This window comes from Phocoena phocoena, chromosome 13, assembly GCF_963924675.1.
Source record: "Phocoena phocoena chromosome 13, mPhoPho1.1, whole genome shotgun sequence".
In the NCBI taxonomy this organism is placed as follows: Eukaryota; Metazoa; Chordata; class Mammalia; order Artiodactyla; family Phocoenidae; genus Phocoena; species Phocoena phocoena.
The window spans coordinates 80,762,350-80,786,469 of record NC_089231.1 but is presented as its reverse complement, the minus strand read 5'-3'; the positions used below and the strand labels follow the sequence as shown (position 1 = coordinate 80,786,469).

Below are 24,120 nucleotides of genomic sequence, written 5' to 3'. Positions count from 1 at the left end.
TCCTGACATTGAGTTCTGATGGGTGGTTCTCTCTTCTCAAATGAAAACCCCTTATGGTTTTGACATGCATATTTCATTTATTTCTTTTGGTGTTCTGCTTTTAGAATAGCATTATCTCAGTGACTTGTACATTGTGTGTGTGTGTGTGTGTGTGTGTGTGTGTGTGTGTGTGTTTTGGTTTCGAGCCTTTTAAAGGTCTGCTTGTTTTGGGGTTTCTAGCAGTTGCACACCTGCCATGTTTTGATTTCTAAGCTAGTTGGATTCTGGCCGTGTTTTGATTTCCAAGCTAGTTGGAGGAGGACAGCAGATGTACTTCTCTGTTAACCTGGGTTGGCCTTTAAATGTATCTCTCTGTGCAACACCCACCCAGTCACTTCAGGGGCTGGAGGAAATGAGGAAGGGGAACTGGGGGGTGTTTGGGGGATCAGCATGAGGGAGAGGAGGGTAGAAGGGTAAAGGGATGGTATAGTGATGGCAGAAACTCAGTTTACTGGACCAGGAGCATGTGGGCACCACCTGCTAAAACATAAAAAAGGAATAATGGGGACGTGGTCAGTAGCTCTTACAGGCTAAGAGATATACAGGGAGATATTTGTATGTCTCTTGGGGATTGTTCTGCTTTTTAATTTTTTTATTTTTATATTTTATAGAGTAAGTTATTGATAAGAGAAAATAGGCTAAAAAGAGCTAAAAGCAGGGAATTTCCTTGTGGTCCAGTGGTTAGGACTTGGCACTTTCATTGCTGGGGCTCCGGGTTCAATCCCTGGTCAGGGAACTAAGATCCTGCAAGCCACACATTGGGGCCAAAAAAAAAAAAAAGCTAAATGCATATGGATTAGGATTCTAGAATCTCCCCCTCTAGTTTGAATTTAGAAGCTACCTCCAGAGAGGTTAAAAATATGTAATATTCCCCTTTATTCCAAGATAACTTGAGATGGCTTACTTTAGAGATAATTGCAATACTAAAATGAGAGAAATAAATAAATGGAGAAATCTGGGTGAAGGGAGTGTCAGGGTAAGGAAATAGAGTCAGGGTTAAAGGTAAAAACAAACAAACTCCTGTTACATTGGTAGACGGGGACGGATTTGGGATCCTCAGCCTCCTAGTGGCCAAAGCAAAAAGGAGAATACGAACAGTTGTAAGACCTTCAGTCCCATGAGAAAAAAATCCAGAATGGTGTGCTCAGAAAAGACTCAATTTTCTGGTACTGAGCCCTGAGGAATTTCAACATGGGGTTCCCCAAAATGAGACCCCTTGTGACGTGGTGGAGTGCACCCCTCTAATACGTGCCCTGGGGATTTCCCTATGACCGCGTCTTATGGCGCCTCTTAGTGTAAGCCAGTGCTGCAGTGCGAAATCCCACTTCAGAAAATCATTTCTAAATGTTGCAAATTCATGCCTTTCCTGGGAGAAGATGGGAAATGGGGAATAGGTTTGTTAGAGAGCCCGTAAATTGGAGTCCTCAACCCTTCAATTCTCACTTGCTTGGAAGGTTTTCCAGGAAACATGGAAATGATTTGGCTAAAGATTCAACATTATATTAAACATCTGGGACTCTATTCGACAGCCAGCTTTCCAGTCAATTCTGTGAAGTGCGGCGATTGCATTTACGCTCCTTTTCCGAGGGCAGAGTTCGGACAGAACTAAAGAGGGAGGCTGGCAGGAGTCAGGAGAGATCAGAGCTGGACGACGACCAGTGGGAGGTCCAGGTGGCTCATGACCACTGAGGGTTTGGGAGCAAATTTCAGTGTCTTCACTTTAGAAAAGAGTGCCCGACTCTGTTGGTCCCTGGGGATGGAAAGAAAAGGATAACATTCAACCACAGCATCAGCAGTTTGGGGACCAAGACCCACTGTTCCTAGCCTTCAAAATTCTGACTAACAAAGGACACACACAAAGAACCGATAGCCACGCAGGGACCAAAATAGCCACTTTACTCTTGGCAAGGGGGGCGCTCAAAAGCCTTTGATGAGGGTCTCCGGTAAATTTACGCCCTACCAGAGGAGCATGGTGGGCCTTCTCTCAGGGACAGGGAGGCCTTGCCCCAGTGCGCCTGGTGGGTAAGGAGGACAAGAGCCGTCCGTTGGCTGAGTGCCCACCGGGCCTGGGTGTAGGCAGTAACCTAGGAAGCGTTGAGCCCGCTTCTTGCTTTTGAGGCACGGTAACCCTGTGTCCGGTACAACAGCCCGATAAATGCCCAGCTCTGCTGAGTCAGATGAGTTCCTCCTTCCCTAGGTGAGGAGTGAGTCAAGGGATGAGACTAGATGTGTTCATTCATGGGGTGAAGGAGCCTGAGTGGCAGCTCCTTAGACCAGGAAACGATTGGGGACAAAATATTCTCCCATCCCAATGGTTGGAAGCAGCTTTATTGAGAAATAATAGGTCGACAATAAGCACATGTATTTCAGGTGCACAGTTTAAGTTTTGACATATGTATATACCTGTGAAAAAATCACCACACTCAGGATAATGAACAACCATCACCGCCTAAAGTTTCTTTGTGCCCCTTTGTAACCCTTCCCTACCACCCTCCCCCCACTGTCACCTCAGGCAATGACTGTGCCTTCTCTCACTGTACTTTATTTTTTTTAATTTTTAAATTTTTTTGGCTGCATTGCATGGCTTGCGGGACCTTAGTTCCCCAACCAGGGATCGAACCTGGTCCCTCATTTGGGGAAAGCATGGAGTGAAAGCACAGAGTCCTAACCACTGGACCACCAGGGAATTCCCTTTCCCTGTAGTTTAGTTTGTATTTTCTAAACGTTATATAAGTTGAGTCATAGAATATGTTCTTATTTAGCCTGGTTTCTTTCGTTCAGCATCATTGTTCTGAGATTCATCCATGTTATAGCATGTGTCATAGTTCATTGTATGGATATACCACATTTTGTTTATCCATTCATCTGCTGATAGACATTTGAGTTGTTTCTTTGAAATGTAGCTTCTATGAGCAAGTCTGTGGACATGTGCATTCATGTCTCTTGGGTAAGTCTCTAGGATTAGAATGGCCAGATCATATGGTAGGTGTATGCTTCACTTTTTAAGAAACTGCCAAACTTTCCTAAGTGGTTGTGTCATTTTACATTCCCGCCGACAGTGTGGGAGAAATCCAGTTGCTCCACATCTTGCCAACCCTCCAGCAGGTGGATTTAAAGGCACTCATAACTTGGAGTATAGTTAGCTGTGGAGATAGGCTTCCATTTTTACATTTTTTTTAATTAAAAAATTCTGTATATATATATATATATATATATAATTTTTTTCCCCACGCCATTGACTTGACAAAGAAGCCAGGTCGTAGTCGTATAGAATATCCTCACATTTGTCTCTTTGCTTCTTCCTTAGGGGCTGATGGTGGTGGGTGGTGTTTTTCCCGTCCCTGTAAACTGGAAAGTAGCCCCCAAAGCTAAAATAGAATCTGAGTTGACTTTTATGAGAAGAGTGTCTAGTAGAGGGGCTTCTCCTGGCCGAAGATGGGACAACATAAGCATCATAAAGACTGCAGTGGCTTGAAAGCCATGACATATATGAAAATTCACTCGTTCATAGTGGCAACTGAAAAAAGAAGTCTCATTGGTCGCTTCTGGCGGTTGCTAAGGCCCCACCCACCTCAGTACTCTGAATGTTGCTAAGTATAGGGAAAGGACCAAGCATTTATCCCACCTTCATATTTGAACTATATTCCAGGGTAACCAAGTTGTTAATGTGCTAATAGACGTAGAAAGAATGACGAAATTAGAAAACCACCATTTTTCAGCCCTCAATAAAATAATGATTCTAGGCAGTGATCATCCATGGTTGCTGAGATATGTAGTGAAAGATGGGAGGGAGCCTCATGGGGGAGCGACCAGGCTGATCTCACTGGACCCCATGGATCATTCTTAACATCACACAAAGAAAGACAAGCAGACATGTGTGCCCTCTAATGTCATGGACTACTAAGTAGGCAACACATCCTGGGGAGTATTCTCATCAAGAGAAGCTGAATATGAGTGTACCGATGGCCCTGGCTTTAACTGCCAGTTTCCAGGAAACATGGGGGACAGAGAAATGTGTTAAATGATGTCACAAGGATACAATCAACCAAGTCCAGAATGTGGGAAATTCTACAGGGACATTGTGATCCAGTTTCTTAAACCAATAAATACTATTAAAAAAAAAGTCAGTGATTATAGATTGAGACATACCAACTAAATCAGTGTATGAACCTTGGTTGGATTCTGAGTCAGACAAATCAAGTGTAAAGAGGTGTTATGGGGACAACTGGAGAAAGTTGAACAAAAACATGGTATTAGATAATGTTAAGGAGTTACTGTTAATTTTTGGGGTGTGATGAAGGTATTATGGTCATGGTTTTTAAAAAGTCCTTATCTGTTAGAGCAGTGGTTCTTAACTGGAGGCAATTTGGCAGTGTCTGGAGGCATTTTTGGTTGCCATGACTTGCAGTGGCATTGGTATATCTAGTGGGTAGAGGTCAGGGACGCTGCTAAACACCCTACCATACACATGGCAGCCCTCTACAACAAAGCATTCTGTAATCTGGATGTCGGTGGTGCCACAGTTGAGAAACCCTAAGTTAGGGATATCTGCTGCAGTAACTGTGGGTGAAATTATGACGTCTGGGGTTTGCTTTTTTGGTGGGGGGGGGGGTTTACGTTTTTATTCATCTGAATATATATTCTAATAATTCTTTAAACTTAGTCTGTGGTTGATAAATCTCTTGAATCTCTGAATGTTAAAAAGATATTTATTTTACCCTGTCACTTGAATGCTCATTTAGCCATTGGCACTTAGGTTCAAAATGATCGATGGTAGAGAACAGGTAGGAACCTTTTTTCTGTTTTCTTCATAGATACATTTCAAGCACCTGGAACCATGACTGAAAAATCATAGTTCCTCCATTATAATTTTTTGATGAATGAGTGACTGTTTCATCATTGCTTTTTATGAGCATTGTGTATGAGTTAGCTATGGATATCTTTATTCTTTTACCTTGTGCTCCATCTAGCATGTACAAATACATGTATTTGCTTTTTTTTTTTTTTTTTTAAATTTATTTATTTATTTATTTTTGGCCACGTTGGGTCTTCATTCCTGTGCATGGGCTTTCTCTAGTTGTGGCGAGCAGGGGCTACTCTTCCTTGCAGTGCGCGGGCTTCTCATTGTGGTGGCTTCTCTTGTTCTGGAGCACGGGCTCTAGGCACCTGGGCTTCAGTAGTTGTGGCATGCGGGCTCTAGAGCGCAGGCTCAGTAGTTGTGGCACGTGGGCTCTAGAGCGTAGGCTCAATAGTTGTGGCGCACGGGCTTAGTGGGATCTTCCCCAACCAGGGCTCGAACCCGTGTCACTTGCATTGGCAGGCAGATTCTTGACCACTGTGCAACCAGGGAAGCCCTGTTTGCTTGTTTTTATTGTAGTTTTTTTTTTTTTTTTTAAATTTTTATTTTTTTTAGGAACTGTTTAGAGCTGTATACCTAGGTCTTTGTATTCTTTCCATTCAGCACTTGGATGGTACTTTTCACATGAAACATATCTTTCTTCCCCTGTGGAAAATAATTTTTTGTTGTTTCTTTGATAACTTGCTATTTTGGGGTTTGCTTTTAATAATCGGCGCACGTGCAAATAAAATAGGGGTGGGGATGATATGAAACGAGAATGTTACAAGCTGTTGAGGCATGCAGGAGTTCATTTTACTCCCGTACCACTTTGGTGCATGCGAAAATTTTCATAATAAAAACTTAAATTTAAAAAATGTTGGAGGAAAAAAACAACCCCCCCACCCCCGCAAATGTTGGAGGAAAGGATACCACAGAGGTCTTGAAGGTAGAAAAGAATGAATCTAATCTGATGTGTCCTTAAGTGTAGGTAATTCAAGGGGGAAGGTGCTGGAAGGGAAAGTTGTTGGGGTCTAGAGTGAGCAGGTCCCGGGAAACGGAAGCCCATGAACTATTGTTCAAGTGTGCTCTGAGGGCCTCCACCTGCGCCCCACACTGGATGTATCCACACCCAGCTTTGCAGAGAAATACGGTCATGACTAGTTGCAGTTTGAAAAGATTCTCTTTGAGTGTTTCCATCCTATGTAGGTGTTTCCCAGGTCGCTGTTTACCTAGACCAAAAGGGAGGGGGGAAAAACAAAGTGACACTATGACATTAGAAGGCTGGTGGAAGTGTTATCCAGAATTGAGAGGAAGCATCCCTAAAAGTATAATTCTGTGGGAAAACATAAGTAGTTTACCAAAAACTCTATATTAAGCAGCCTGTAGAAACATGACTTTTGAGAATGGCGAGATTCAGACAGCACACAACTCCATCGAGATTTTGTATCTGCCCCCAGAGAGGAAACCTGCTTAGTTGTTGGCAGCCAAGCCCTGGCATCCTTGAGATTGATGGATGGAAGCATCCTTTAGTAATGCTAAAACTTCCTTATTCCTTTGGAGACACCATTGTGAAAATTGATCACCAGCCAAATCAACATTACCTTAAAGTCTTTTTATGGCTCTTTTGGGAAGCAAAGACGTGGGATAATTTTTTGTTTACTCAAGTCTATTGGAAACTGGATCCGATTTGTCTTCTTTTTGCATTTCATATACAGTGGGCTGTTTGGACAAGTTATATCTGCCCACTTCCTACGCGGAGGGGAGAAAGTCAAGGGCTTGCATGAGGCTCAGGAGATATAATCTGTTCTCATGGGCTCAATTACTTATATGTATTTAGTAGCTAGCTCTACTTGCCTTTCCCCTAATTTATTCTCTTGGTTCATTCCCATGAGATCTCCGATGTTGTATATCTCGCTTTTTCTATTGCAACCTTTTTCTCGTGCAGTTGTTCCTATTGTAAGAGTCGGTCATTGATATTCCTAAAATCTCTGCTCTTGCATCAGTTGTCACATTTTGTGCCATGCCTCATGTTAATCCACGTCCTCTCCCTTTCTGTTATCACTTCCTTAGTATAGAATTTGTCATGTTAACTATTGTAGACTTGTCCTTTAGCAGTTCCTAGCATCGACCTCTTTCTACCATCACTGTTGAAGTGATCTTATCAGTCTCAGGCACTCACACCAGCCCAGCACTCTTAAACGCTCTCTAATAATCCCTTCTGTCAATCCAATCTAGGATTTCCCCCCTTCAAGGTCCAGCCAGGATTTCACTTGCATTTACTTCCCAGCCTCATTACCCACAGCTTTCTTGGGCTACTGTTCCCTGGCTTTTCTAAAGTAGCACTCATTCCCACTCCAGCCCGTGAAGACATCTTTTAACTAACTCTCGAGATTCAATCACCTCCATGACACAGGAACACACAAAACTCAGTGTATCCCCATCGGCAACACACGATGGCCATCATTCTGTTTACACACTCTCCACTTTTCACAGCCTCATCTTGACCTCTAAACGACACAAACAGCCTCCTCTTCACTTGTTTTGCAGTTCTGTCTTCATCATGTAGATAAGTGCGATCATATTGCTGCCTCAGATTTTAATGAACTAGAAGACAGCTAATATTTAGGTAGTCTTTCTTTTAGATTTGAACGTAGCATCTAATTAATCAGTTGGGTACTTTTTATTTATTTTTTAAGGTGTGGAACACCATGGTAGATAGAATGAACTTGAAAATGTTTTTGATTTAATATCATTGAGTGCCCACTGCGTTCCAGGCACTGTCCTGATTCATGATATCACACGGTATTTATTCACGTGCCTTTGTCTTTTCTGACACTATGTTGTCTGTTATTCATCTTCTAACTCTGCCACACACAACCCAGCACTAGTGTCCATAACCCATAGTGATGATTGAACATCATGGGAGTTTTATGAGCTATGTCTAGGTTCAGGTTTTTGTTTTTGTTTTTAATGTGCCAATTCTTCATGACTAAATTGGGTACTCTGAGTTCCTTGAAGTGGTGTATGGCATGAATTATCCCATTAGGTCTAAGAAATTATCCCACATCTAAGGTTCTTGTTGTTGATTCATTCCTTTCACAATATAGATATGAACCCTTGAATCAGGACAGATGGGTACTGTTCTAGGTGTTAGGTGTATAATGGTGAACACAGCGTCGTCTTTCGCCTCATGGAGATCGTGTTACCGCGGGGAAAGCAGATGATCAACCCTAGACCAAAATTAGAAAAATCTTTTGCGTTTTTAATATTCATGTTTGGTATGTCGAGAAGTTAAAAGTTTGAATGGGAAAAATGGAGCTCAGTGGAGCGTGTTAGAAAGAAGTAGGGCCAAGAGGATGAATCCATTTGTCTCTCCTTTCCTTGTTTTTTTTTTTTTTCCTTCGTGAATAGTTTTGAAGACAATACATTCCGCACCCACCCCCAAGCTTCTAATGAATGTCAGGATTTTAAAAAGGAGAGAATTTATAGGCGGGAGATTAACTACAGTTCTTAAAATAGCTCTTTGTTTCTGAAAACCTTGTTCTGCCATCTATCTTATAAGTGGGGGGCGAGGGGGACCCTCCAGAATGTACTTGTATAGCCCCTGTCACTGAGGAAAATGTGCCCTGATGTGACCTCAAGCATAGGCTGATTTATTTAAAATGTATATAGGGAAAGGTTTTTTCCTTTTTTTTTTTTTCGTGGCTTTTTACTAATGAACAGATCTTAATGTATGACTTCTTATTTGTCATTATTGAATGTAGTGAGCGTGTTGGGGAGGTGAGATGGTGATTTCATTATACTCTATCAGGAAACATTAATATAGGCACTCATTAACATATTTTTCAGACAGAACAATATCTACTTCTAAAGCCTCTTCATTTAACTCAAACATCCAGTAACTTCTTCATGGCCTGTATTATGCCAGGTGCACTCTTTGCAAGAGCCATTTTCTAGTCATTTAATTATATATCTTTTTTTTTTTTAACATCTTTATTGGAGTATAATTGCTTTACAATGGTGTGTTAGTTTCTGCTTTATAACAAAGTGAATCAGTTATACATATACATATATCCCCATATTTCTTCCCTCTTGCGTCTCCCTCCCTCCCACCCTCCCTATCCCACCCTTCTAGCTGGTCACAAAGCACCGAGCCGATCTCCCTGTGCTATGCGGCTGCTTCCCACTAGCTATCTATTTTACGTTTGGTAGTGTATGTATGTCCATGCCACTCTCTCACTTTGTCCCAGTTTACCCTTCCCCCTCCCCATATCCTCAAGTCCATTCTCTAGTAGGTCTACATCTTTATTCCCGTCTTGCCCCTAGGTTCTTCATGACCTTTATTTTTTTAAATTAGATTCCATATATATGTGTTAGCATACAGTATTTGTTTTTCTCTTTCTGACTTACTTCACTCTGTATGACAGACTCTAGGTCATCCAACTCACTACAAATAACTCAATTTCGTTTCTTTTTATGGCTGAGTAATATTCCATTGTATATATGTGCCACATCTTCTTTATCCATTCATCCGACGATGGACACTTAGGTTGCTTCCATGTCCTGGCTATTGTAAATAGAGCTGCAATGAACATATTGGTACATGACTCTTTTTGAATTATGGTTTTCTCAGGGTATATGCCCCGTAGTGGGATTGCTGGGTCACACAGTTGTTCTATTCATAGTTTTTTAAGGAACCTCCATACTGTTCTCAATAGTGGCTGTATCAATTTACATTCCCACTAACAGTGCAAGAGTGTTTCCTTTTCTCCACACCCTCTCCAGCATTTATTGTTTCTAGATTTTTTGATGATGGCCATTCTGACTAGTGTGAGATGATATCTCATTGTAGTTTTTTTTTTTAACATCTTTATTGGAGTATAATTGCTTTACAATGGTGTGTTAGTTTCTGCTTTATAACAAAATGAATCAGTTATACATATACATGTGTTCCCATATCTCTCCCCTCTTAGGTCTCCCTTCCTCCCACCCTCCCTGTCGCACCCCTCTAGGTGGTCACAAACCACCGAGCTGATATCCCTGTGCTATGCGGCTGCTTTCCACTAGCTATCTATTTTACACTTGGTAGTGTATATATGTCCATGCCACTCTCTCACTTTGTCACAGCTTACCCTTCCCCCTCCCCCATATCCTCAGGTCCATTCTCTAGTAGGTCTGTGTCTTTATTCCATCTTGCCCCTAGTTTCTTCATGACCTTTTTATTTTTTTTTCCTTAGATTCCATATATATGTGTTAGCATACGGTATTTGTTTTTCTCTTTCTGACTTATTTCACTCTGTATGACAGACTGTGGGTCCATCCACCTCACTACAAATATCTCAATTTCGTTTCTTTTTATGGCTGAGTAATATTCCATTGTATATATGTGCCACATCTTCTTTATCCATTCATCCGACGATGGACACTTCGGTTGCTTCCATGCCCTGGCTATTGTAAATAGAGCTGCAGTGAACATTTTGGTACATGACTCTTTGAATTACGGTTTTCTCAGAGTATATGCCCAGTAGTGGGATTGCTGGGTCGTATGGTAGTTCTATTTGTAGTTTTTTAAGGAATCTCCATACTGTTCTCAATAGTGGCTGTATCAATTTACATTCCCACTAACAGTGCAAGAGTGTTTCCTTTTCTCCACACCCTCTCCAGCATTTATTGTTTCTAGATTTTTTTTTTTTTTTTTGCAGTACGCGGGCCTCTCACCGCTGCGGCCTCTCCCGTTGCGGAGCACAGTCTCCGGACGCGCAGGCCCAGCGGCCATGGCCCACGGGCCCAGCCGCTCCGCGGCATGCGGGACCCCCCCCGGACCGGGGCACGAACCCGCGCCCCCTGCATCGGCAGGTGGACTCCCAACCACTGCGCCACCAGGGAAGCCCTGTTTCTAGATTTTTTGATGACGGCCATTCTGACTGATGTGAGATGATATCTCATTGTAGTTTTGATTTGCATTTCTCTAATGATTAATAATATTGAGCATTCTTTCATGTGTTTGTTGGCAACCTGTATATCTTCTTTGGAGAAATGTCTATTTAGGTCTTCTGCCCATTTTTGGATTGGGTTGTTTGTTTTTTGTTATTGAGCTGCATGAGCTGCTTGAAAATCTTGGAGATTAATCCTTTGTTGTTTCATTTGCAAATATTTTCTCCCATTCTGAGAGTTGTCTTTTGGTCTTGTTTATGGTTTCCTTTGCTGTGCAAAAGCTTTGAAGTTTCATTAGGTCCCATTTGTTTATTTTTGTTTTTATTTCCATTCCTCTAGGAGGTGGGTCAAAAAGGATCTTGCTGTGATTTATGTCGTAGAGTGTTCTGCCTATGTTTTCCTCTAAGAGTTTGATAGTGTCTGGCCTTACATTTAGGTGTTTAATCCATTTTGAGTTTATTTTTTGTGTATGGTGTTAGGGAGTGTTCTAATTTCATATTTTTACATGTACCTGTCCAATTTTCCCAGCACCACTTATTGAAGAGGCTGTCTTTTCTCCACTGTATATTCTTGCCTCCTTTATCAAAGATAAGGTCACCATATGTACGTGGGTTTATCTCTGGGCTTTCTATCGTGTTCCATTGATCTATATTTCTGTGTTTGTGCCAGTACCGTACTGTCTTGATTACTGTAGCTTTGTAGTATAGTCTGAAGTCAGGGAGCCTGATTCCTCCAGCTCTTTTTTTCGTTCTCAAGATTGCTTTGGCTCTTTGGGGTCTTTTGTGTTTCCATACAAATTGTGAAATTTTTTGTTCCAGTTCTGTGAAAAATGCCATTGGTAGTTTGATAGGGATTGCATTGAATCTGTAGATTGCTTTGGGTAATATAGTCATTTTCACAGTGTTGCTTTTTCCAATCCAAGAACATGGTATATCTCTCCATCTGTTTGCATCATCTTTAATTTCTTTCATCAGTGTCTTATAATTTTCTGCATACAGGTCTTTTGTCTCCTTATGTAGGTTTATTCCTAGATATTTTATTCTTTTTGTTGGCAGTGGTAAATGGGAGTGTTTTCTTAATTTCACTTTCAGGTTTTTCATCATTAGTGTATAGGAATGCCAGAGATTTCTGTGCATTAATTTTGTATCCTGCTACTTTACCAAATTCATTGATTAGCTCTAGTAGTTTTCTGATAGCATCTTTAGGATTCTCTATGTAGAGCATCATGTCATCTGCAAACAGTGACAGCTTTACTTCTTCTTTTCTGATTTGGATTCCTTTTTCTTCTCTGATTGCTGTGGCTAAAACTTCCAAAACTATGTTGAATAATAGTGGTGAGAATGGGCAACCTTGTCTTGTTCCTTATCTTAGTAGAAATAGTTTCAGTTTTTCACCATTGAGAATGATGTTGGCTGTGGGTTTGTCATATATGGCCTTTATTATGTTGAGGAAAGTTCTCTCTATGCCTACTTTCTGCAGGGTTTTTATCATAAGTGGGTGTTGAATTTTGTCGAAAGCTTTCTCTGCATCTGTTGAGACGATCATATGGTTTTTCTCCTTCAGTTTGTTAATATGATGTATCATGTTGATTGATTTGCATATATTGAAGAATCCTTGCATTCCTGGGTTAAACCCCACTTGATCTTGGTGTATGATCCTTTTCATGTGCTGTTGGATTCTGTTTGCTAGTATTTTGTTGAGGATTTTTGCACCTATGTTCATCAGTGATATTGACCTGTAGTTTTCTTTCTTTGTGACATCTTTGTCTGGTTTTGGTATCAGGGTGATGGTGGCCTCGTAGAATGAGTTTGGGAGTGTTCCTCCCTCTGCTATGTTTTGGAAGAGTTTGAGAAGGATTAGGTGTTAGCTCTTCTCTAAATGTTTGATAGAATTCGCCTGTGAAGCCATCTGGTCCTGGGCTTTTGTTTGTTGGAAGATTTTTAACCACAGTTTCAATTTCAGTGCTTGTGATTGGTCTGTTCATATTTTCTATTTCTTCCTGGTTCAGTCTCGGCAGGTTGTGCATTTCTAAGAATTTGTCCATTTCTTCCAGGTTGTCCATTTTACTGGCATAGAGTCGCTTGTAGTAATCTCTCATGATCCTTTGTATTTCTGCAGTGTCAGTTGTTACTTCTCCTTTTTCATTTCTAATTCTATTGATTTGAGTCTTCTCCCTTTTTTTCTTGATGAGTCTGGCTAATGGTTAATCAATTTTGATTATCTTAAAGAACCAGCTTTTAGTTTTATTGATCTTTTTTATCGTTTCCTTCATTTGTTTTTCATTTATTTCTGATCTGATTTTTATGATTTCTTTCCTGCTGCTAACTTTGGGTTTTTTTTTGTTCTTCTTTCTCTAATTGCTTTAGGTGCAAGGTTAGGTTGTTTATTTGAGATGTTTCCTGTTTATTAAGGTAGGAATATATTGCTATAAACTTCCCTCTTAGAACTGCTTTTGCTGCATCCTGTAGGTTTTGGGTCCTCGTGTCTCCATTGTCATTTGTTTCTAGGTATTTTTTGATTTCCTCTTTGATTTCTTCAGTGATCACTTGGTTATTAAGTTGTGTATTGTTTAGCCTCCATATGTTTGTATTTTTTATAGCTCTTTTCCTGTAATTGATATCTAGTCTCATAGCGTTGTGGTCAGAAAAGATACTTGTTACGATTTCAGTTTTCTTAAATTTACCAAGGCTTGATTTGTGACCCAAGATATCTATCCTGGAGAATGTTCCATGAGCACTTGAGAAAAATGTGTGTTCTGTTGTTTTTGAATGGAATGTCCTATAAATATCAATTAAGTCCATCTTGTTTAATGTGTCATTTAAAGCTTGTGTTTCCTTATTTATTTTCAATTTGGATGATCTGTCCATTGGTGAAAGTGGGGTGTTAAAGTCCCTTACTATGATTGTGTTATTGTCGATTTCCCCTTTTATGGCTGTTAGTATTATGTATTGAGGTGCTCCTATGTTGGGTGCATAAATATTTACAGTTGTTACATCTTCTTCTTGGATCGATCCCTTGATCATTATGTAGTGTCCTTCTTTGTCTCTTTCAGTCTGTATGTGTCCTGAGGTCTGAAGTGGGTTTCTTATAGACAGCATATATATGGGTCTTGTTCTTGTATCCATTCAGCCAGTCTGTGTGTTTTGGTGGGAGCATTTAATCCATTTACATTTAAGGTAATTATCGATATGTATGTTCCTATTCCCATTTTCTTAATTGTTTTGGGTTTGTTATCTATTCAGCATGTATTTATTATGCACCTGCTATGTGCCTGACACTATGCTATGTTCTTAGGTGCATTGAATACCTCCATCAACGTAGATGCAAATCCAGTTATTTCAGTGACCTACTAATATCTTTTTTAAAGCAAAAAACAAGAAAAAGTCATGTTTTATGAGGATCAGAAAAGGGACTTTTTCCATAAGGTACAAGAAAGAGGAGAATTAATCCCCCAAGATAGATGTGGTCACATACTTGATAATCTTTAGATTATATAATCCTTTAAAATGTGGCATCCAGATTTTGAGCTAGTTCTCTATTCTCTTTCCAGTGCTCATATTAGAGGTACGTTGAACCTTCTCATTCTCTGTCTCCTGTCTCTTTGTCTCTGTGTATTGCATTCTGTATCAGCACTTCTCCAACTGCAGTGTGCTCACAGATCACCTGGGGATCTTTTTGGAATGTAGGTGCTGATTCAGTGGGCATGGTGTAGGGCCTGCCATTCTGTATTTCTAAGCAACTCCCTGGCGATGCTGTTGATGCTGCAAGTCTACAGATCACACCTTGTGAAGCATGGTTCTATGTGATTTCCTCAGATCTATCTGCTAGTTCATCAGCTTTCTCTTTAGCTGTGTCTAGTCTGTTTAATGCACCCAGTGAGTTTTAAACTTTAAATTCAGCAATCATGTTTTTCATTTTTAAAAGTTCCATTTGGTTCCTTTCAAATGTGCTTTGTCTTTTCTCCAGAGTATCTTGTTCTTTTATTAGAATTTCTACTCATTTACCTTGATCATGAATGAAAATTTATTTTATGGTCCATTTTAGATTGTTCTCTTATCTGCAGTTTTTTGGGGGCTAATTCTCCCACTTTTGTATCTGCTGATGCTCCTTTGTGGTAGTTTGGGTGGTTCCTTTTTTCTTGTTATGTGTAGTTGTTGGTTTTTACTTTTTATTGTGAACTCATTTCTAGTTGGGAGTGTGTGTGTGTTGGGGGGGAGTGAGGGAGGGAGGGAGGGAGGAAGAGAAGGAGTCTTGTGTGCCCTGGGTTGTGAACGTGGTCCTACAGACTTTTCTCCACTTACATCTGCCAGTGCCCTAAGGGATCCTGGACCAATATTGCTGATAATTTCTTGGCTTGTAGTTCCCTCACCATGTAGGATACTGTAACCACAGACACCCTACCTGGGGCTACAGTTTTAATAGCTGCCCTGTTTCTCTTCTAAAGGGCTCTGGACAAGGGTGAGCATCCATCACTTTCTCTTAGGTTGAGGATTTCCACTTCCCCCACTTCTCTTTGGCTTGAGGCTGTGGCTCTTTTCCCTGACCAAATGTGGCCCCTAGAAGCCCCTCTTTTCAGAGTTTCCCATTGTACCCAACTGACTACCTGTCTAGAGGCTCTGACATTCTTAGCTTTTCATCTGTCCTGTGAGTGTCTCGCTTATTACCAGCTGGGGCATTTCATGTTGACTTCTCCCTCTTATTGAAGATTACCTGGCCCTTTATCTTATCTCGACTACATGGGCTAGCTTTGAGTGTGATGGAGTTTTAAAGAGGGATCATATTTATAGTACGGAATTTCTCAGTCATAGTTATTTCACAGAGGGTGGCTCCTGCCCCTATATTAATCATACTCCTCACTCAGAAATGGAATTCTATTTCAGTCTCCCAAAGATAAATTAGTATATAGTGGAAAGGGAATTAAACTTCTGTTAAGAATGAAATGGTACGATTAACAAACATCCACGTGAGTGTCTGTGTCTTGTGCAGGAAAGAATACTCAACACAGACTCTGCTGTATCTCACTAGCCTTCTAACTGCAGGATCTGTCATAAACATCTGTCATGTGGGCAATAACAGCAGCAGGTAGTCTTTTTTTTTTTTTCATCGATCTTTATTGGAGTATAATTGCTTCACAATACTGTGTTAGTTTCTGTTGCACAACAAAGCAGATCCCCTCCCTCTTGGGTCTCCTTCCCATTCTGCCTATCCCACCCCTCTAGGTCATCCGCAAAGCACGGAGTCAGTCTCCCTTTGCTATGCTGCTGCTTCCCACCAGCCAACTGTTTTACATTCCGTAGTGTAAACATGTCTATGCTGCTCTCACTTTGCCCCAGCTTCTCCCTCCCACCCCAAGTCCTCAAGTCCATTCTCTATGTCTGCCTCTTTATTCCTGCTCTAATAGCAAGTAATCTTTATGGAGTGTTTACTGTATGCTAAGAGCTGTACCAGTAAGCACTTTATATAGATTTCTTTCATTTAAACCTCCCAGCAGCCCTTTGAGGAAATTATCTGTATGTTGAAACTGAGGCTCAGAGAGGTTAAGGCACTTTCCCAAGGTCACAGTGCTGGTAAGTGGCGGAGCTGTGGTTTGAACCCACTTAGTCAAAGTATGTGCCACCAGCCATGATGCTTCCATATTAATATCATCTGCAAATCTCTTTCCATACATTTCCTCAGTCTTTACCTGAGTTTCCTTATTTTGGGATGGGAAACTTCTCTTTTTTATCCTCGTGAAGTATAATTTCCATTAAAAGGTGTTTTTTTTGCTTATAAAAAGATAGTGGGTAATTGAAATCTGATTGGATTTGAGCCCATGTTGATGGAAAGTACACATGGGAGGTGGGCTGAAGCATTCAATGTAATTTTTCTTTCCATCAACTAATTTTTAACACGTTAAGCAAGTAGATTCTGACACTAACAGGGAAGATTTAAATTCTCTTGAGAGCTTCGAGGTGTTAAATAATTTTCGGCAAGTGTACATTTTACATTTTTCAGTCTCCTACCACATCTCAACGCACCTGAGTTCTGAGAATGTTCTTTTTTGCATTTCCCGGGAGCTGCCAGACCTCCTCATTCTGGCTTCATCTCCTGCCGCTCCACATCCCTTCACCTTTGTCTCCTTCCTGATGCTGCCTGCTGCTTCCGATGTTGTTGTTGTCATTGGGGAACTTTGGAAACAGCCAGATTCTTTGGAGTCCATAAGCGGAAAATAGACTGCTGCTCCTATCTGGCACACAGCTTTTGTGCAGAAAGCAAGGAGTTAAAAAAGAAGCCTGGGCTGGGAAGCGCTGTGACAACTGTCCTAGGGGGCGCTCTCCAGAGCTCTGGCCGTGACTCATGGTGCTCTGTCACTCAGATCAGCACTGGCCCCTGCCACGCAGGTGGCCAGGCGGGGTTGCCGCCAGACCACACACGCACAGAGTGGCGAGCATGAAGCCTGCACTGCGGGGGATGTGATGCCCGGCTCTCCAGCTTACCCGGCCCACCTACCACAGACGCCTCAGCCCGCAGCCATGGTAACGCTTCTGGCTGGCTATACCCCTGGGAGCCCACCACAGTGGGCGGCTTCCTGGTGACCGATGAATGAGTGTCCAACTCCCTGACCAAGAGAGCTTAGTAGGTCCGCAGGAAGTGGAGAAGATGTAAGACGTCCTTAGCCAGGAGTCATGCCTTAATGAGGTAGGACGCAGCCATCCATCCACACCATCAGTGCACAGGGGTGCCGTACATCATCGGGAAGAACTTTATCTGGCTGGCATTTCGTTATGCTGATTAAACTGCGGCGGATTCAGGGGCATGATCGAGCTGGGGAGGAGGGATGATGAACTAAAAAAAAAAAAAAAAAAAAAAGTGGTACATAAGTGCTCCGAGTATACTCATCCGGATATGAATGGGCTAGACTGCAGAGCTATCCTAACATGAGTTACATGCCTCCCAAACTCTCTCTCCTGTTCATTTCTCTCACTCCAGTTAATCCACGAAATGTAGAAATTCCATCTTATCCCAGTGATTAGCACTAAATATTAATAATTTGGACCTGTCTGGAAGAGGAAATAAAAAGGTTTAGGTCATCTGATACACCAGCACCAGCCATCTGATGCTCTGTAGCATCATTCTGGAAATATCAGGAATGAGTGGCTTGCTCAAACGAGTTCCCCAAGTGCTTTTCGTTCTACCAAGTGACCTGTTTGAGTTTACCCTTCAGTTTACCCCAGCAGGGAAGGCAGCCCGTCTGCGGGTTGGTGGCCATGTTGGCAGGGAAGGGGTTAATCTCTTGTTGCTGTAAGAGCCGAGCAGAGGCTGGGTCTGCCTGTGTGTGAGCTAGATTGAAAGCAGGCGCTGCAGTGCCATCGGGAACGCTGAAGGAGTGAGACGATTTTCTTCTCCGCAACAGTGTTGAATCCGTCTGAATTTTTCTCCCCCCCCACCCCTTCTTGTTTTTCTTTAACCAGCTCCTCCCCCCTTCGTTCCCACCCTCAAGTCTGATGATGACACCTCCAATTTTGATGAACCAGAGAAGAATTCGTGGGTTTCATCCTCTCCGTGCCAGCTGAACCCCTCAGGTTTCTCAGGAGAAGAACTGCCGTTTGTGGGGTTTTCGTATAGCAAGGCACTGGGAATTCTTGGTAGATCTGAGTAAGTGAAATTTTGACTTTTCTAAGGGACCTGCATCGATGCAAGGCATAGAGCCCAAAGGTGGCGGCGGTGGCAGTGGCAGCCCGGGGGGAGTGCAGTGGAGGAAAGCTGTTAACCAGCTTGCGTTTGGAAGGCAGTTGACCTGGTTGGGCTTTGGGAGGGGTAGACTGTTCATATTCTCATTTTGCTGTGTTGAAGGTACCTCTTCCTGTCCATAGCATCATAATTGTCAGTCGGGTACTTTGGGTTAGTTTTTCAGTCTTTGGTCTTCTTTAGAGGGGAGGAGATAGTGGGAGATACCTAGCAGTGCAGAGCCTTGGTGAAGGGAGGAACGTGCAGGGTTAAGATGAGCTGTCTATCTATTTTTCCATCTGTGTAGCCCTCTATCTCTCAGGTGGGTAGATGGAGGTTGCTCTCTTGGCAGTATTGAAAGAATCCTAAAATCCGTTTCTCACGAGCTAAAGGCTTCCCGATGGGGTTACCTGAGCTGCAAGTGGCTGTACCAGAGCTCTAACGGAGAGATGGTACTTGGCTCAGCTCAAAGTCTGCTGCAAGACTGGGGAATCCGGCAGCTGAGCCTCTGAGCCGGCAAAGCACTGGCAGCCAGAGAGAGCCCCGTTACTGTGAGCCACCAGGAGGGAGTATGATGTAGCCGAGTCATTGATTCACAGAAACTGGGCTTCACAAGGGAAAAAACAAACCGGGAGACTAGAAAATGGAAGTATAAATATTACTGTAAACCTCTTGACATGATCAGTCTTTCTCCATTCTTGAAAAAGCTAAAGAAAAACGCATTAGTACGGCACTTGGGACTTGGGGATGGGGTTGGGTGGGGGGAGGTCCCTGGCTTCCAGCCTCCTGGAATTTCTCTAAAATGCAGTAGCCTCTGTGGATGTCAGAGCTCAGTGTCTTGCTTCGTTCTCCTGATCCAATGACATTCTGCGTTCAGAGGTTCAAGTTCCCTGGGAAGGTCTTGGACTGGCTGTGTTATTCCCCCGATGCCACAGCTCCCTCACTTGGAGCCTCTCGGGGTAATGTTGGGTGATCGGTCGCTGCCCACTTAGAAAACAAGCAGAATTTGATCTTCCCTTGGCAGCATTTAGTCCTGGTTTGTTGTGCTCGTAGCTCAGATATTGAATTGAGGGGATGTCATGTAGGTTCTTGGATAGTGTCTCCCCATGGGTGCTATTTTGACAGTAATGTTCCTGGAAAGATTTCAGACAACTGGGGGGAACTGGGCACTTGATGGGAGGTAACGTTGTGGGCTGCGATAGAATTTGAGAGAGCTGTTTGTGTTGCAAGAGACCGAGGGGACCCTTCTTTCCTCTCTCCCTGGGGGCTGGGATTAAAATTGGGGGTTGGATTTTGGTGGTGTTGGCTGTACCTTTCGGGCTAATTTGCTCTGCATCCCCAAAGCAATCTAGATAATGGGAGGAGAGGCAGAAAGCTCACTAGCTGTTGAATGTGCCATCAGATGGATTTGAAATGGCCCAGCAGGGCTGGGAGGTTTTGTACCAGCATCAAAGAGCAGGGCAGAATTGGAGGCCCAATGTTAAAGGATGCATGGTTAGTGGGCAGCTTAACCTTGACACACACAGCACAGTGAAGGTCACCTGTCGGACTGGACAGAGGTGCGTGGAGAGTTCTAGTTCTGATTAGCAGTGGGCGAGCTGGCTCAGAATGAAAGCTTGCTTGGGGTGCTAATCAATGATCTGAAAAACCAGGAAGGACGTGAGGGAATAAGATTTCAGGGGCAAAGGCAGAATGATGTGAGGGCTCTCAGGCATTGCAATTAATCTGAAGCAGTGTGTGATTAATTGCTTATTTTTCAGGAAGACTGTAATTGCATCTTTCTGCTTCTCACAGAAAGCTCAGGGAGCTCTCCGATAGGGGCCTCTCAGTATTAAGGCCCAGGCACTCGATAAATATTTGTTGTTTTAATTTACTCATGATCCTTTCCCCCTAGATTGTGTTTATATTGCTCACTGTATTGGAAGATATGCTGTTTTACCTTTGGTAGTTCAAAATATATCTCTAGAGCATAAAATGAGCTTCTGTTCATGCTCCAACAGAATGCTTAAGATTCTCATAAAAAAGAAAAAAAAGTCCATGCAAACAAAACCATGTATTTTTTATGTGGAAGATGGAATTGAAGTATACCTGTCTTTGGGTGGGAGAGCTTTAATTGCCCTTTCCGTGGCAATTTGGGGTTGGAATCAGAATGATCTCCTTTCATCTTATATCTTACAATGTGATCTTGCTGTTAGATGTGTTTATTCTGCCAGGGACAGCCCTATGGGTGAAACCTCCAACATCATTTTGGAAATTCACCCCACCTGTTGGATGTAGGTGACCCTGGACGTATTGGATCATCATTGTTTAGAAATTCAATAGAAAAGATGCAGTGATGAAATTACTCAGAAGCCCCTGCAGTTTTGTAAACATATAGTTAACAAAATTCATTTGGAGATTGGGGGGAATTTTCTGGGACGCCACCATCGCCACCAGGGACCTGGTATTTCTGAGTTTCTACTTCTCCCCTCCCTGTTTCAGCATCACAGGTTTTTATTTACACACATTGATTACCTGTACTGTTACTCACTCTTTACACCACAAAGGAAATTACAGATGCTGCTCTACTGCGTTGGAAAAAACTGACCCCAGATCTGTTACCAGTGAAAAGAATTAAATGTTCAGAGGTGGAGCTGAATGAAAAGAGTTTTCACAGAGACTGGCAGTGAGAATGATTTTAATTGTTGCATTTGCTCATCACTTTTTAGGATTCTTTTTTGGGACCCCAGACTATTTTTAAGCCAGCCATTGAATGCGTCATTTTAGGTTTCACAGGAATCTTGATCTCAGCATTCTGTGTCTGAGATGTAGTGGGAATTCCTTGCAGCTTGAGTTGGAGGGCATGGGAGAGATCCTACAGAATAGTTTTGGTCATCTTTGGGGTGGGATGATGGCAGAGTTAGTGCAAATCTGGTGCCTCTTTCTTTTTAACCAACAATGACCCAAACTAAAGCCCTAAGCTCTGGATGCCTGGGTGTTGCTCTGAGCCTCTGTTAGCTTGAATTTTACACTGGTGGGATAGTAACAGAAATCAGTGTGTTAAAAGTTTAAAAATATAATGGATCCTAGCCCTCCTCCCTCCTCTTTCAGCGTGGGGTACATTTTTTTTAGGTCCCTCTCCTTCTTCCTAGAAGCAGTGCATCTCTGCAAACCTTCAGTATAAACTCCAGAAGGAAAAAGCCATTTGGTTTTATATTTTGTGTTAGTTTTTACGCATGCTGGTTTTATGCTTTTGGAGACGCTGGCAATCTTAGAGGACCAATGGGATTTCGATGAGACTGGAATCTGTGGGATGACAGTGTCTGAATAGGCTATATTTAGCCCCCCTGTTGGGGGCTTTCTCTTTTGACTCAGGGCTTTTTCCTTTCCTTTTGGGTGGATCTGAAAATTTATTCTTGGAACCAGCCATCCAAACACTGTGACTGTGGAAGAGTGAAAAATGGCTTCCACCAATGCCTTTCCAGACTTTCAGAGAACCAGTTTCGGGTGCCTCTTCCTTGCTCTACTGAAGCCTCTTTGCATATGTCAGTTTCCTCAACTGCAAGGTGAGGTAATAATGATACTTGCCTCTTAGGGCTGTTTTGAGGATTATGTGAAATACGTAAAGCACTTGTTCCAGTCCCTGGCACATGGAAAAGTCACACGGAACGTCCACTGTTACTATTTTTGTTATTACCACTACACTAGTCTCTATATGCATGGTGTCCTTCTATATATGTGAAGAAGATATGGAAAGAACTCAGCAATAATTAAATAGCCCAAAGTCATGCCAGACCAGAAACCCAGCTCCCCAGGCCCTGAGAACTTTCCGCTAGTGATGCTTGAACATCCTGATCCACCACAAGTTCATGTGCAGCCTCCAGATCCCTGTAGCTTAAAGGTGGTTGTTGGGTGGAGTGGACTGGGGGCCAGAATTTGAAGGCCCAGTCCCAGAGTGGGTTCCTTCCCATCCAGTTAAACACGTATATGTGTGAAATACTTCATGGGACACAAAGCAAACACCCTGACTGCAGAATATCGTGTAAACATTGGATGTCTAAGTGCTTTAGGAGAGGTGGGAGGGGAAGGCAAAAAATCTGACATGGGGGCACTTAATGGGTAATGCCAATTCCAAGTTCTTGCCAAAGTACAGTGATCACCTTTGTTGGAATATGTCTGTTTCCCCACGTCGGCTGTGATCTCAAAGGCAGGGCTGGGTCTTATTCACCCTGGTTTTCCTGGAGCACAGGACATTATAGACCCTCAGAAAACACAGGTGTTGGAACTGAGTTTATAAGTGGACTAATGGAAGGTAGAATATTTGCCTCAACTTCTTAGAAGACAGTGGATTTGGATGAGTGGAGAGGCACATAGAATTTCAGGTGGGCAGGGAGATAAGAGCAGCTTATCCTTGCAGGGTACTGACTCTGTACCAGGCTCTGATCCAATCACTTTACACAGGTTAACTCACTTAAACTGCACAACAGCTCCCAAGGAAGGTACCGTTTCCTCACTTGTAAAATTCCCATTTTACAAGTGAGGAAACGGAGGCGCAGAGAGAGCCTAAGCAACTTGCCCAAGGTCACATGGCTCCCGGCGGCTCAGCCAGGACTTGAACCCAGGCAAGTTGGCTCCAGGGTCTCTCAGCCACTGTGCTAGGCTGCCAAATAAATGCCACAGGCAAGAGAAATGGGCACATTTATGTGGGGTCCCCAGGTTCACATGCTTTTCAGAAGCAGAGGCCCATCATGGGCAGTGACTGAGCAGTGGGGTGGGGCAGGGTGGGATGAGAGCTGACGGCGGTGGAAAGGCTGGGCTTGTTTTCAGCCTCTGCAAGTTTATTGAGTAGGTGGACTGTGTAGCTCTTGGATGTTTCTGCCTTCTTCCTCTTTTCATTTAGAGGCTCTCACTTTGTGTGTGTGTGTACATGAACACATGCATACACACTCTCTCCCCAAGAGTTTTCATTTGCTTGAGTGTAAGCTTGGCGAGGACAGGGGACTGCATTGACCTTGCCCTCCACTATCCCTTCAGGCCTATCATAGACAAGCCACTCAGTAAGCACTGGGTGAATCGATTCAAGTCATTTTTATGGCCGCAGCTCTCAATTTGTTGACGAGTCTGAGACCTGTGTCTGTTGATGTCTACATTTTGTACTTCACTGCTTCCCACCGTCCATGCCGGGAGGACTTATTCCAGTGGAAGATGGCCTGAACTCTCCCATCAGTCCTTCTTACTTTTCACTGAAATACTTGGGGTTGGGGGGGTGATCTTCCCTTAAAAACTCTGTTCCTTTCCACCTCCAGCCCAAGGCTGTCTGTCATTGTGCGCACTGCCTACAGATCCCTATGGCAAACAGCCTCACCTGTGTTTTGATTGTTTGAACAGTAGCAGAATCTGCTCTGGTTCCCAAAGGTATGCATCGTCTGTACCTCCCAAATCAGTTACAAAACCTTCCCCAGCTCCTGCCTATGGACACTGCCCTAAAGTGCCCTGTGCTGTTTCCACTCCACAGTCATCCCGACCAGGTGCCTAAGACTCGCCTCTGTATTTTGTGGGGTTTTCTCCTCTTGCTCAATTTCTTCTCTAAGTCAAGCACATCTTGTTCTTCTTGCCTTATTCTG

General features: G+C 42.8%; 1 protein-coding gene across 1 annotated transcript in view; it reads left to right on the top strand.

Annotated features, from left to right (window-relative positions):
- CIT (citron rho-interacting serine/threonine kinase) overlaps positions 1–24,120 on the top strand; it is a 169,668-nt gene that overhangs the window by 50,250 nt on the left and 95,298 nt on the right. Inside the window, exon 9 of the mRNA XM_065889532.1 lies at positions 18,262–18,445. Within this exon, the coding sequence (XP_065745604.1) occupies positions 18,262–18,445 (184 nt within the window). The remainder of the gene's footprint in view (positions 1–18,261; positions 18,446–24,120) is intronic.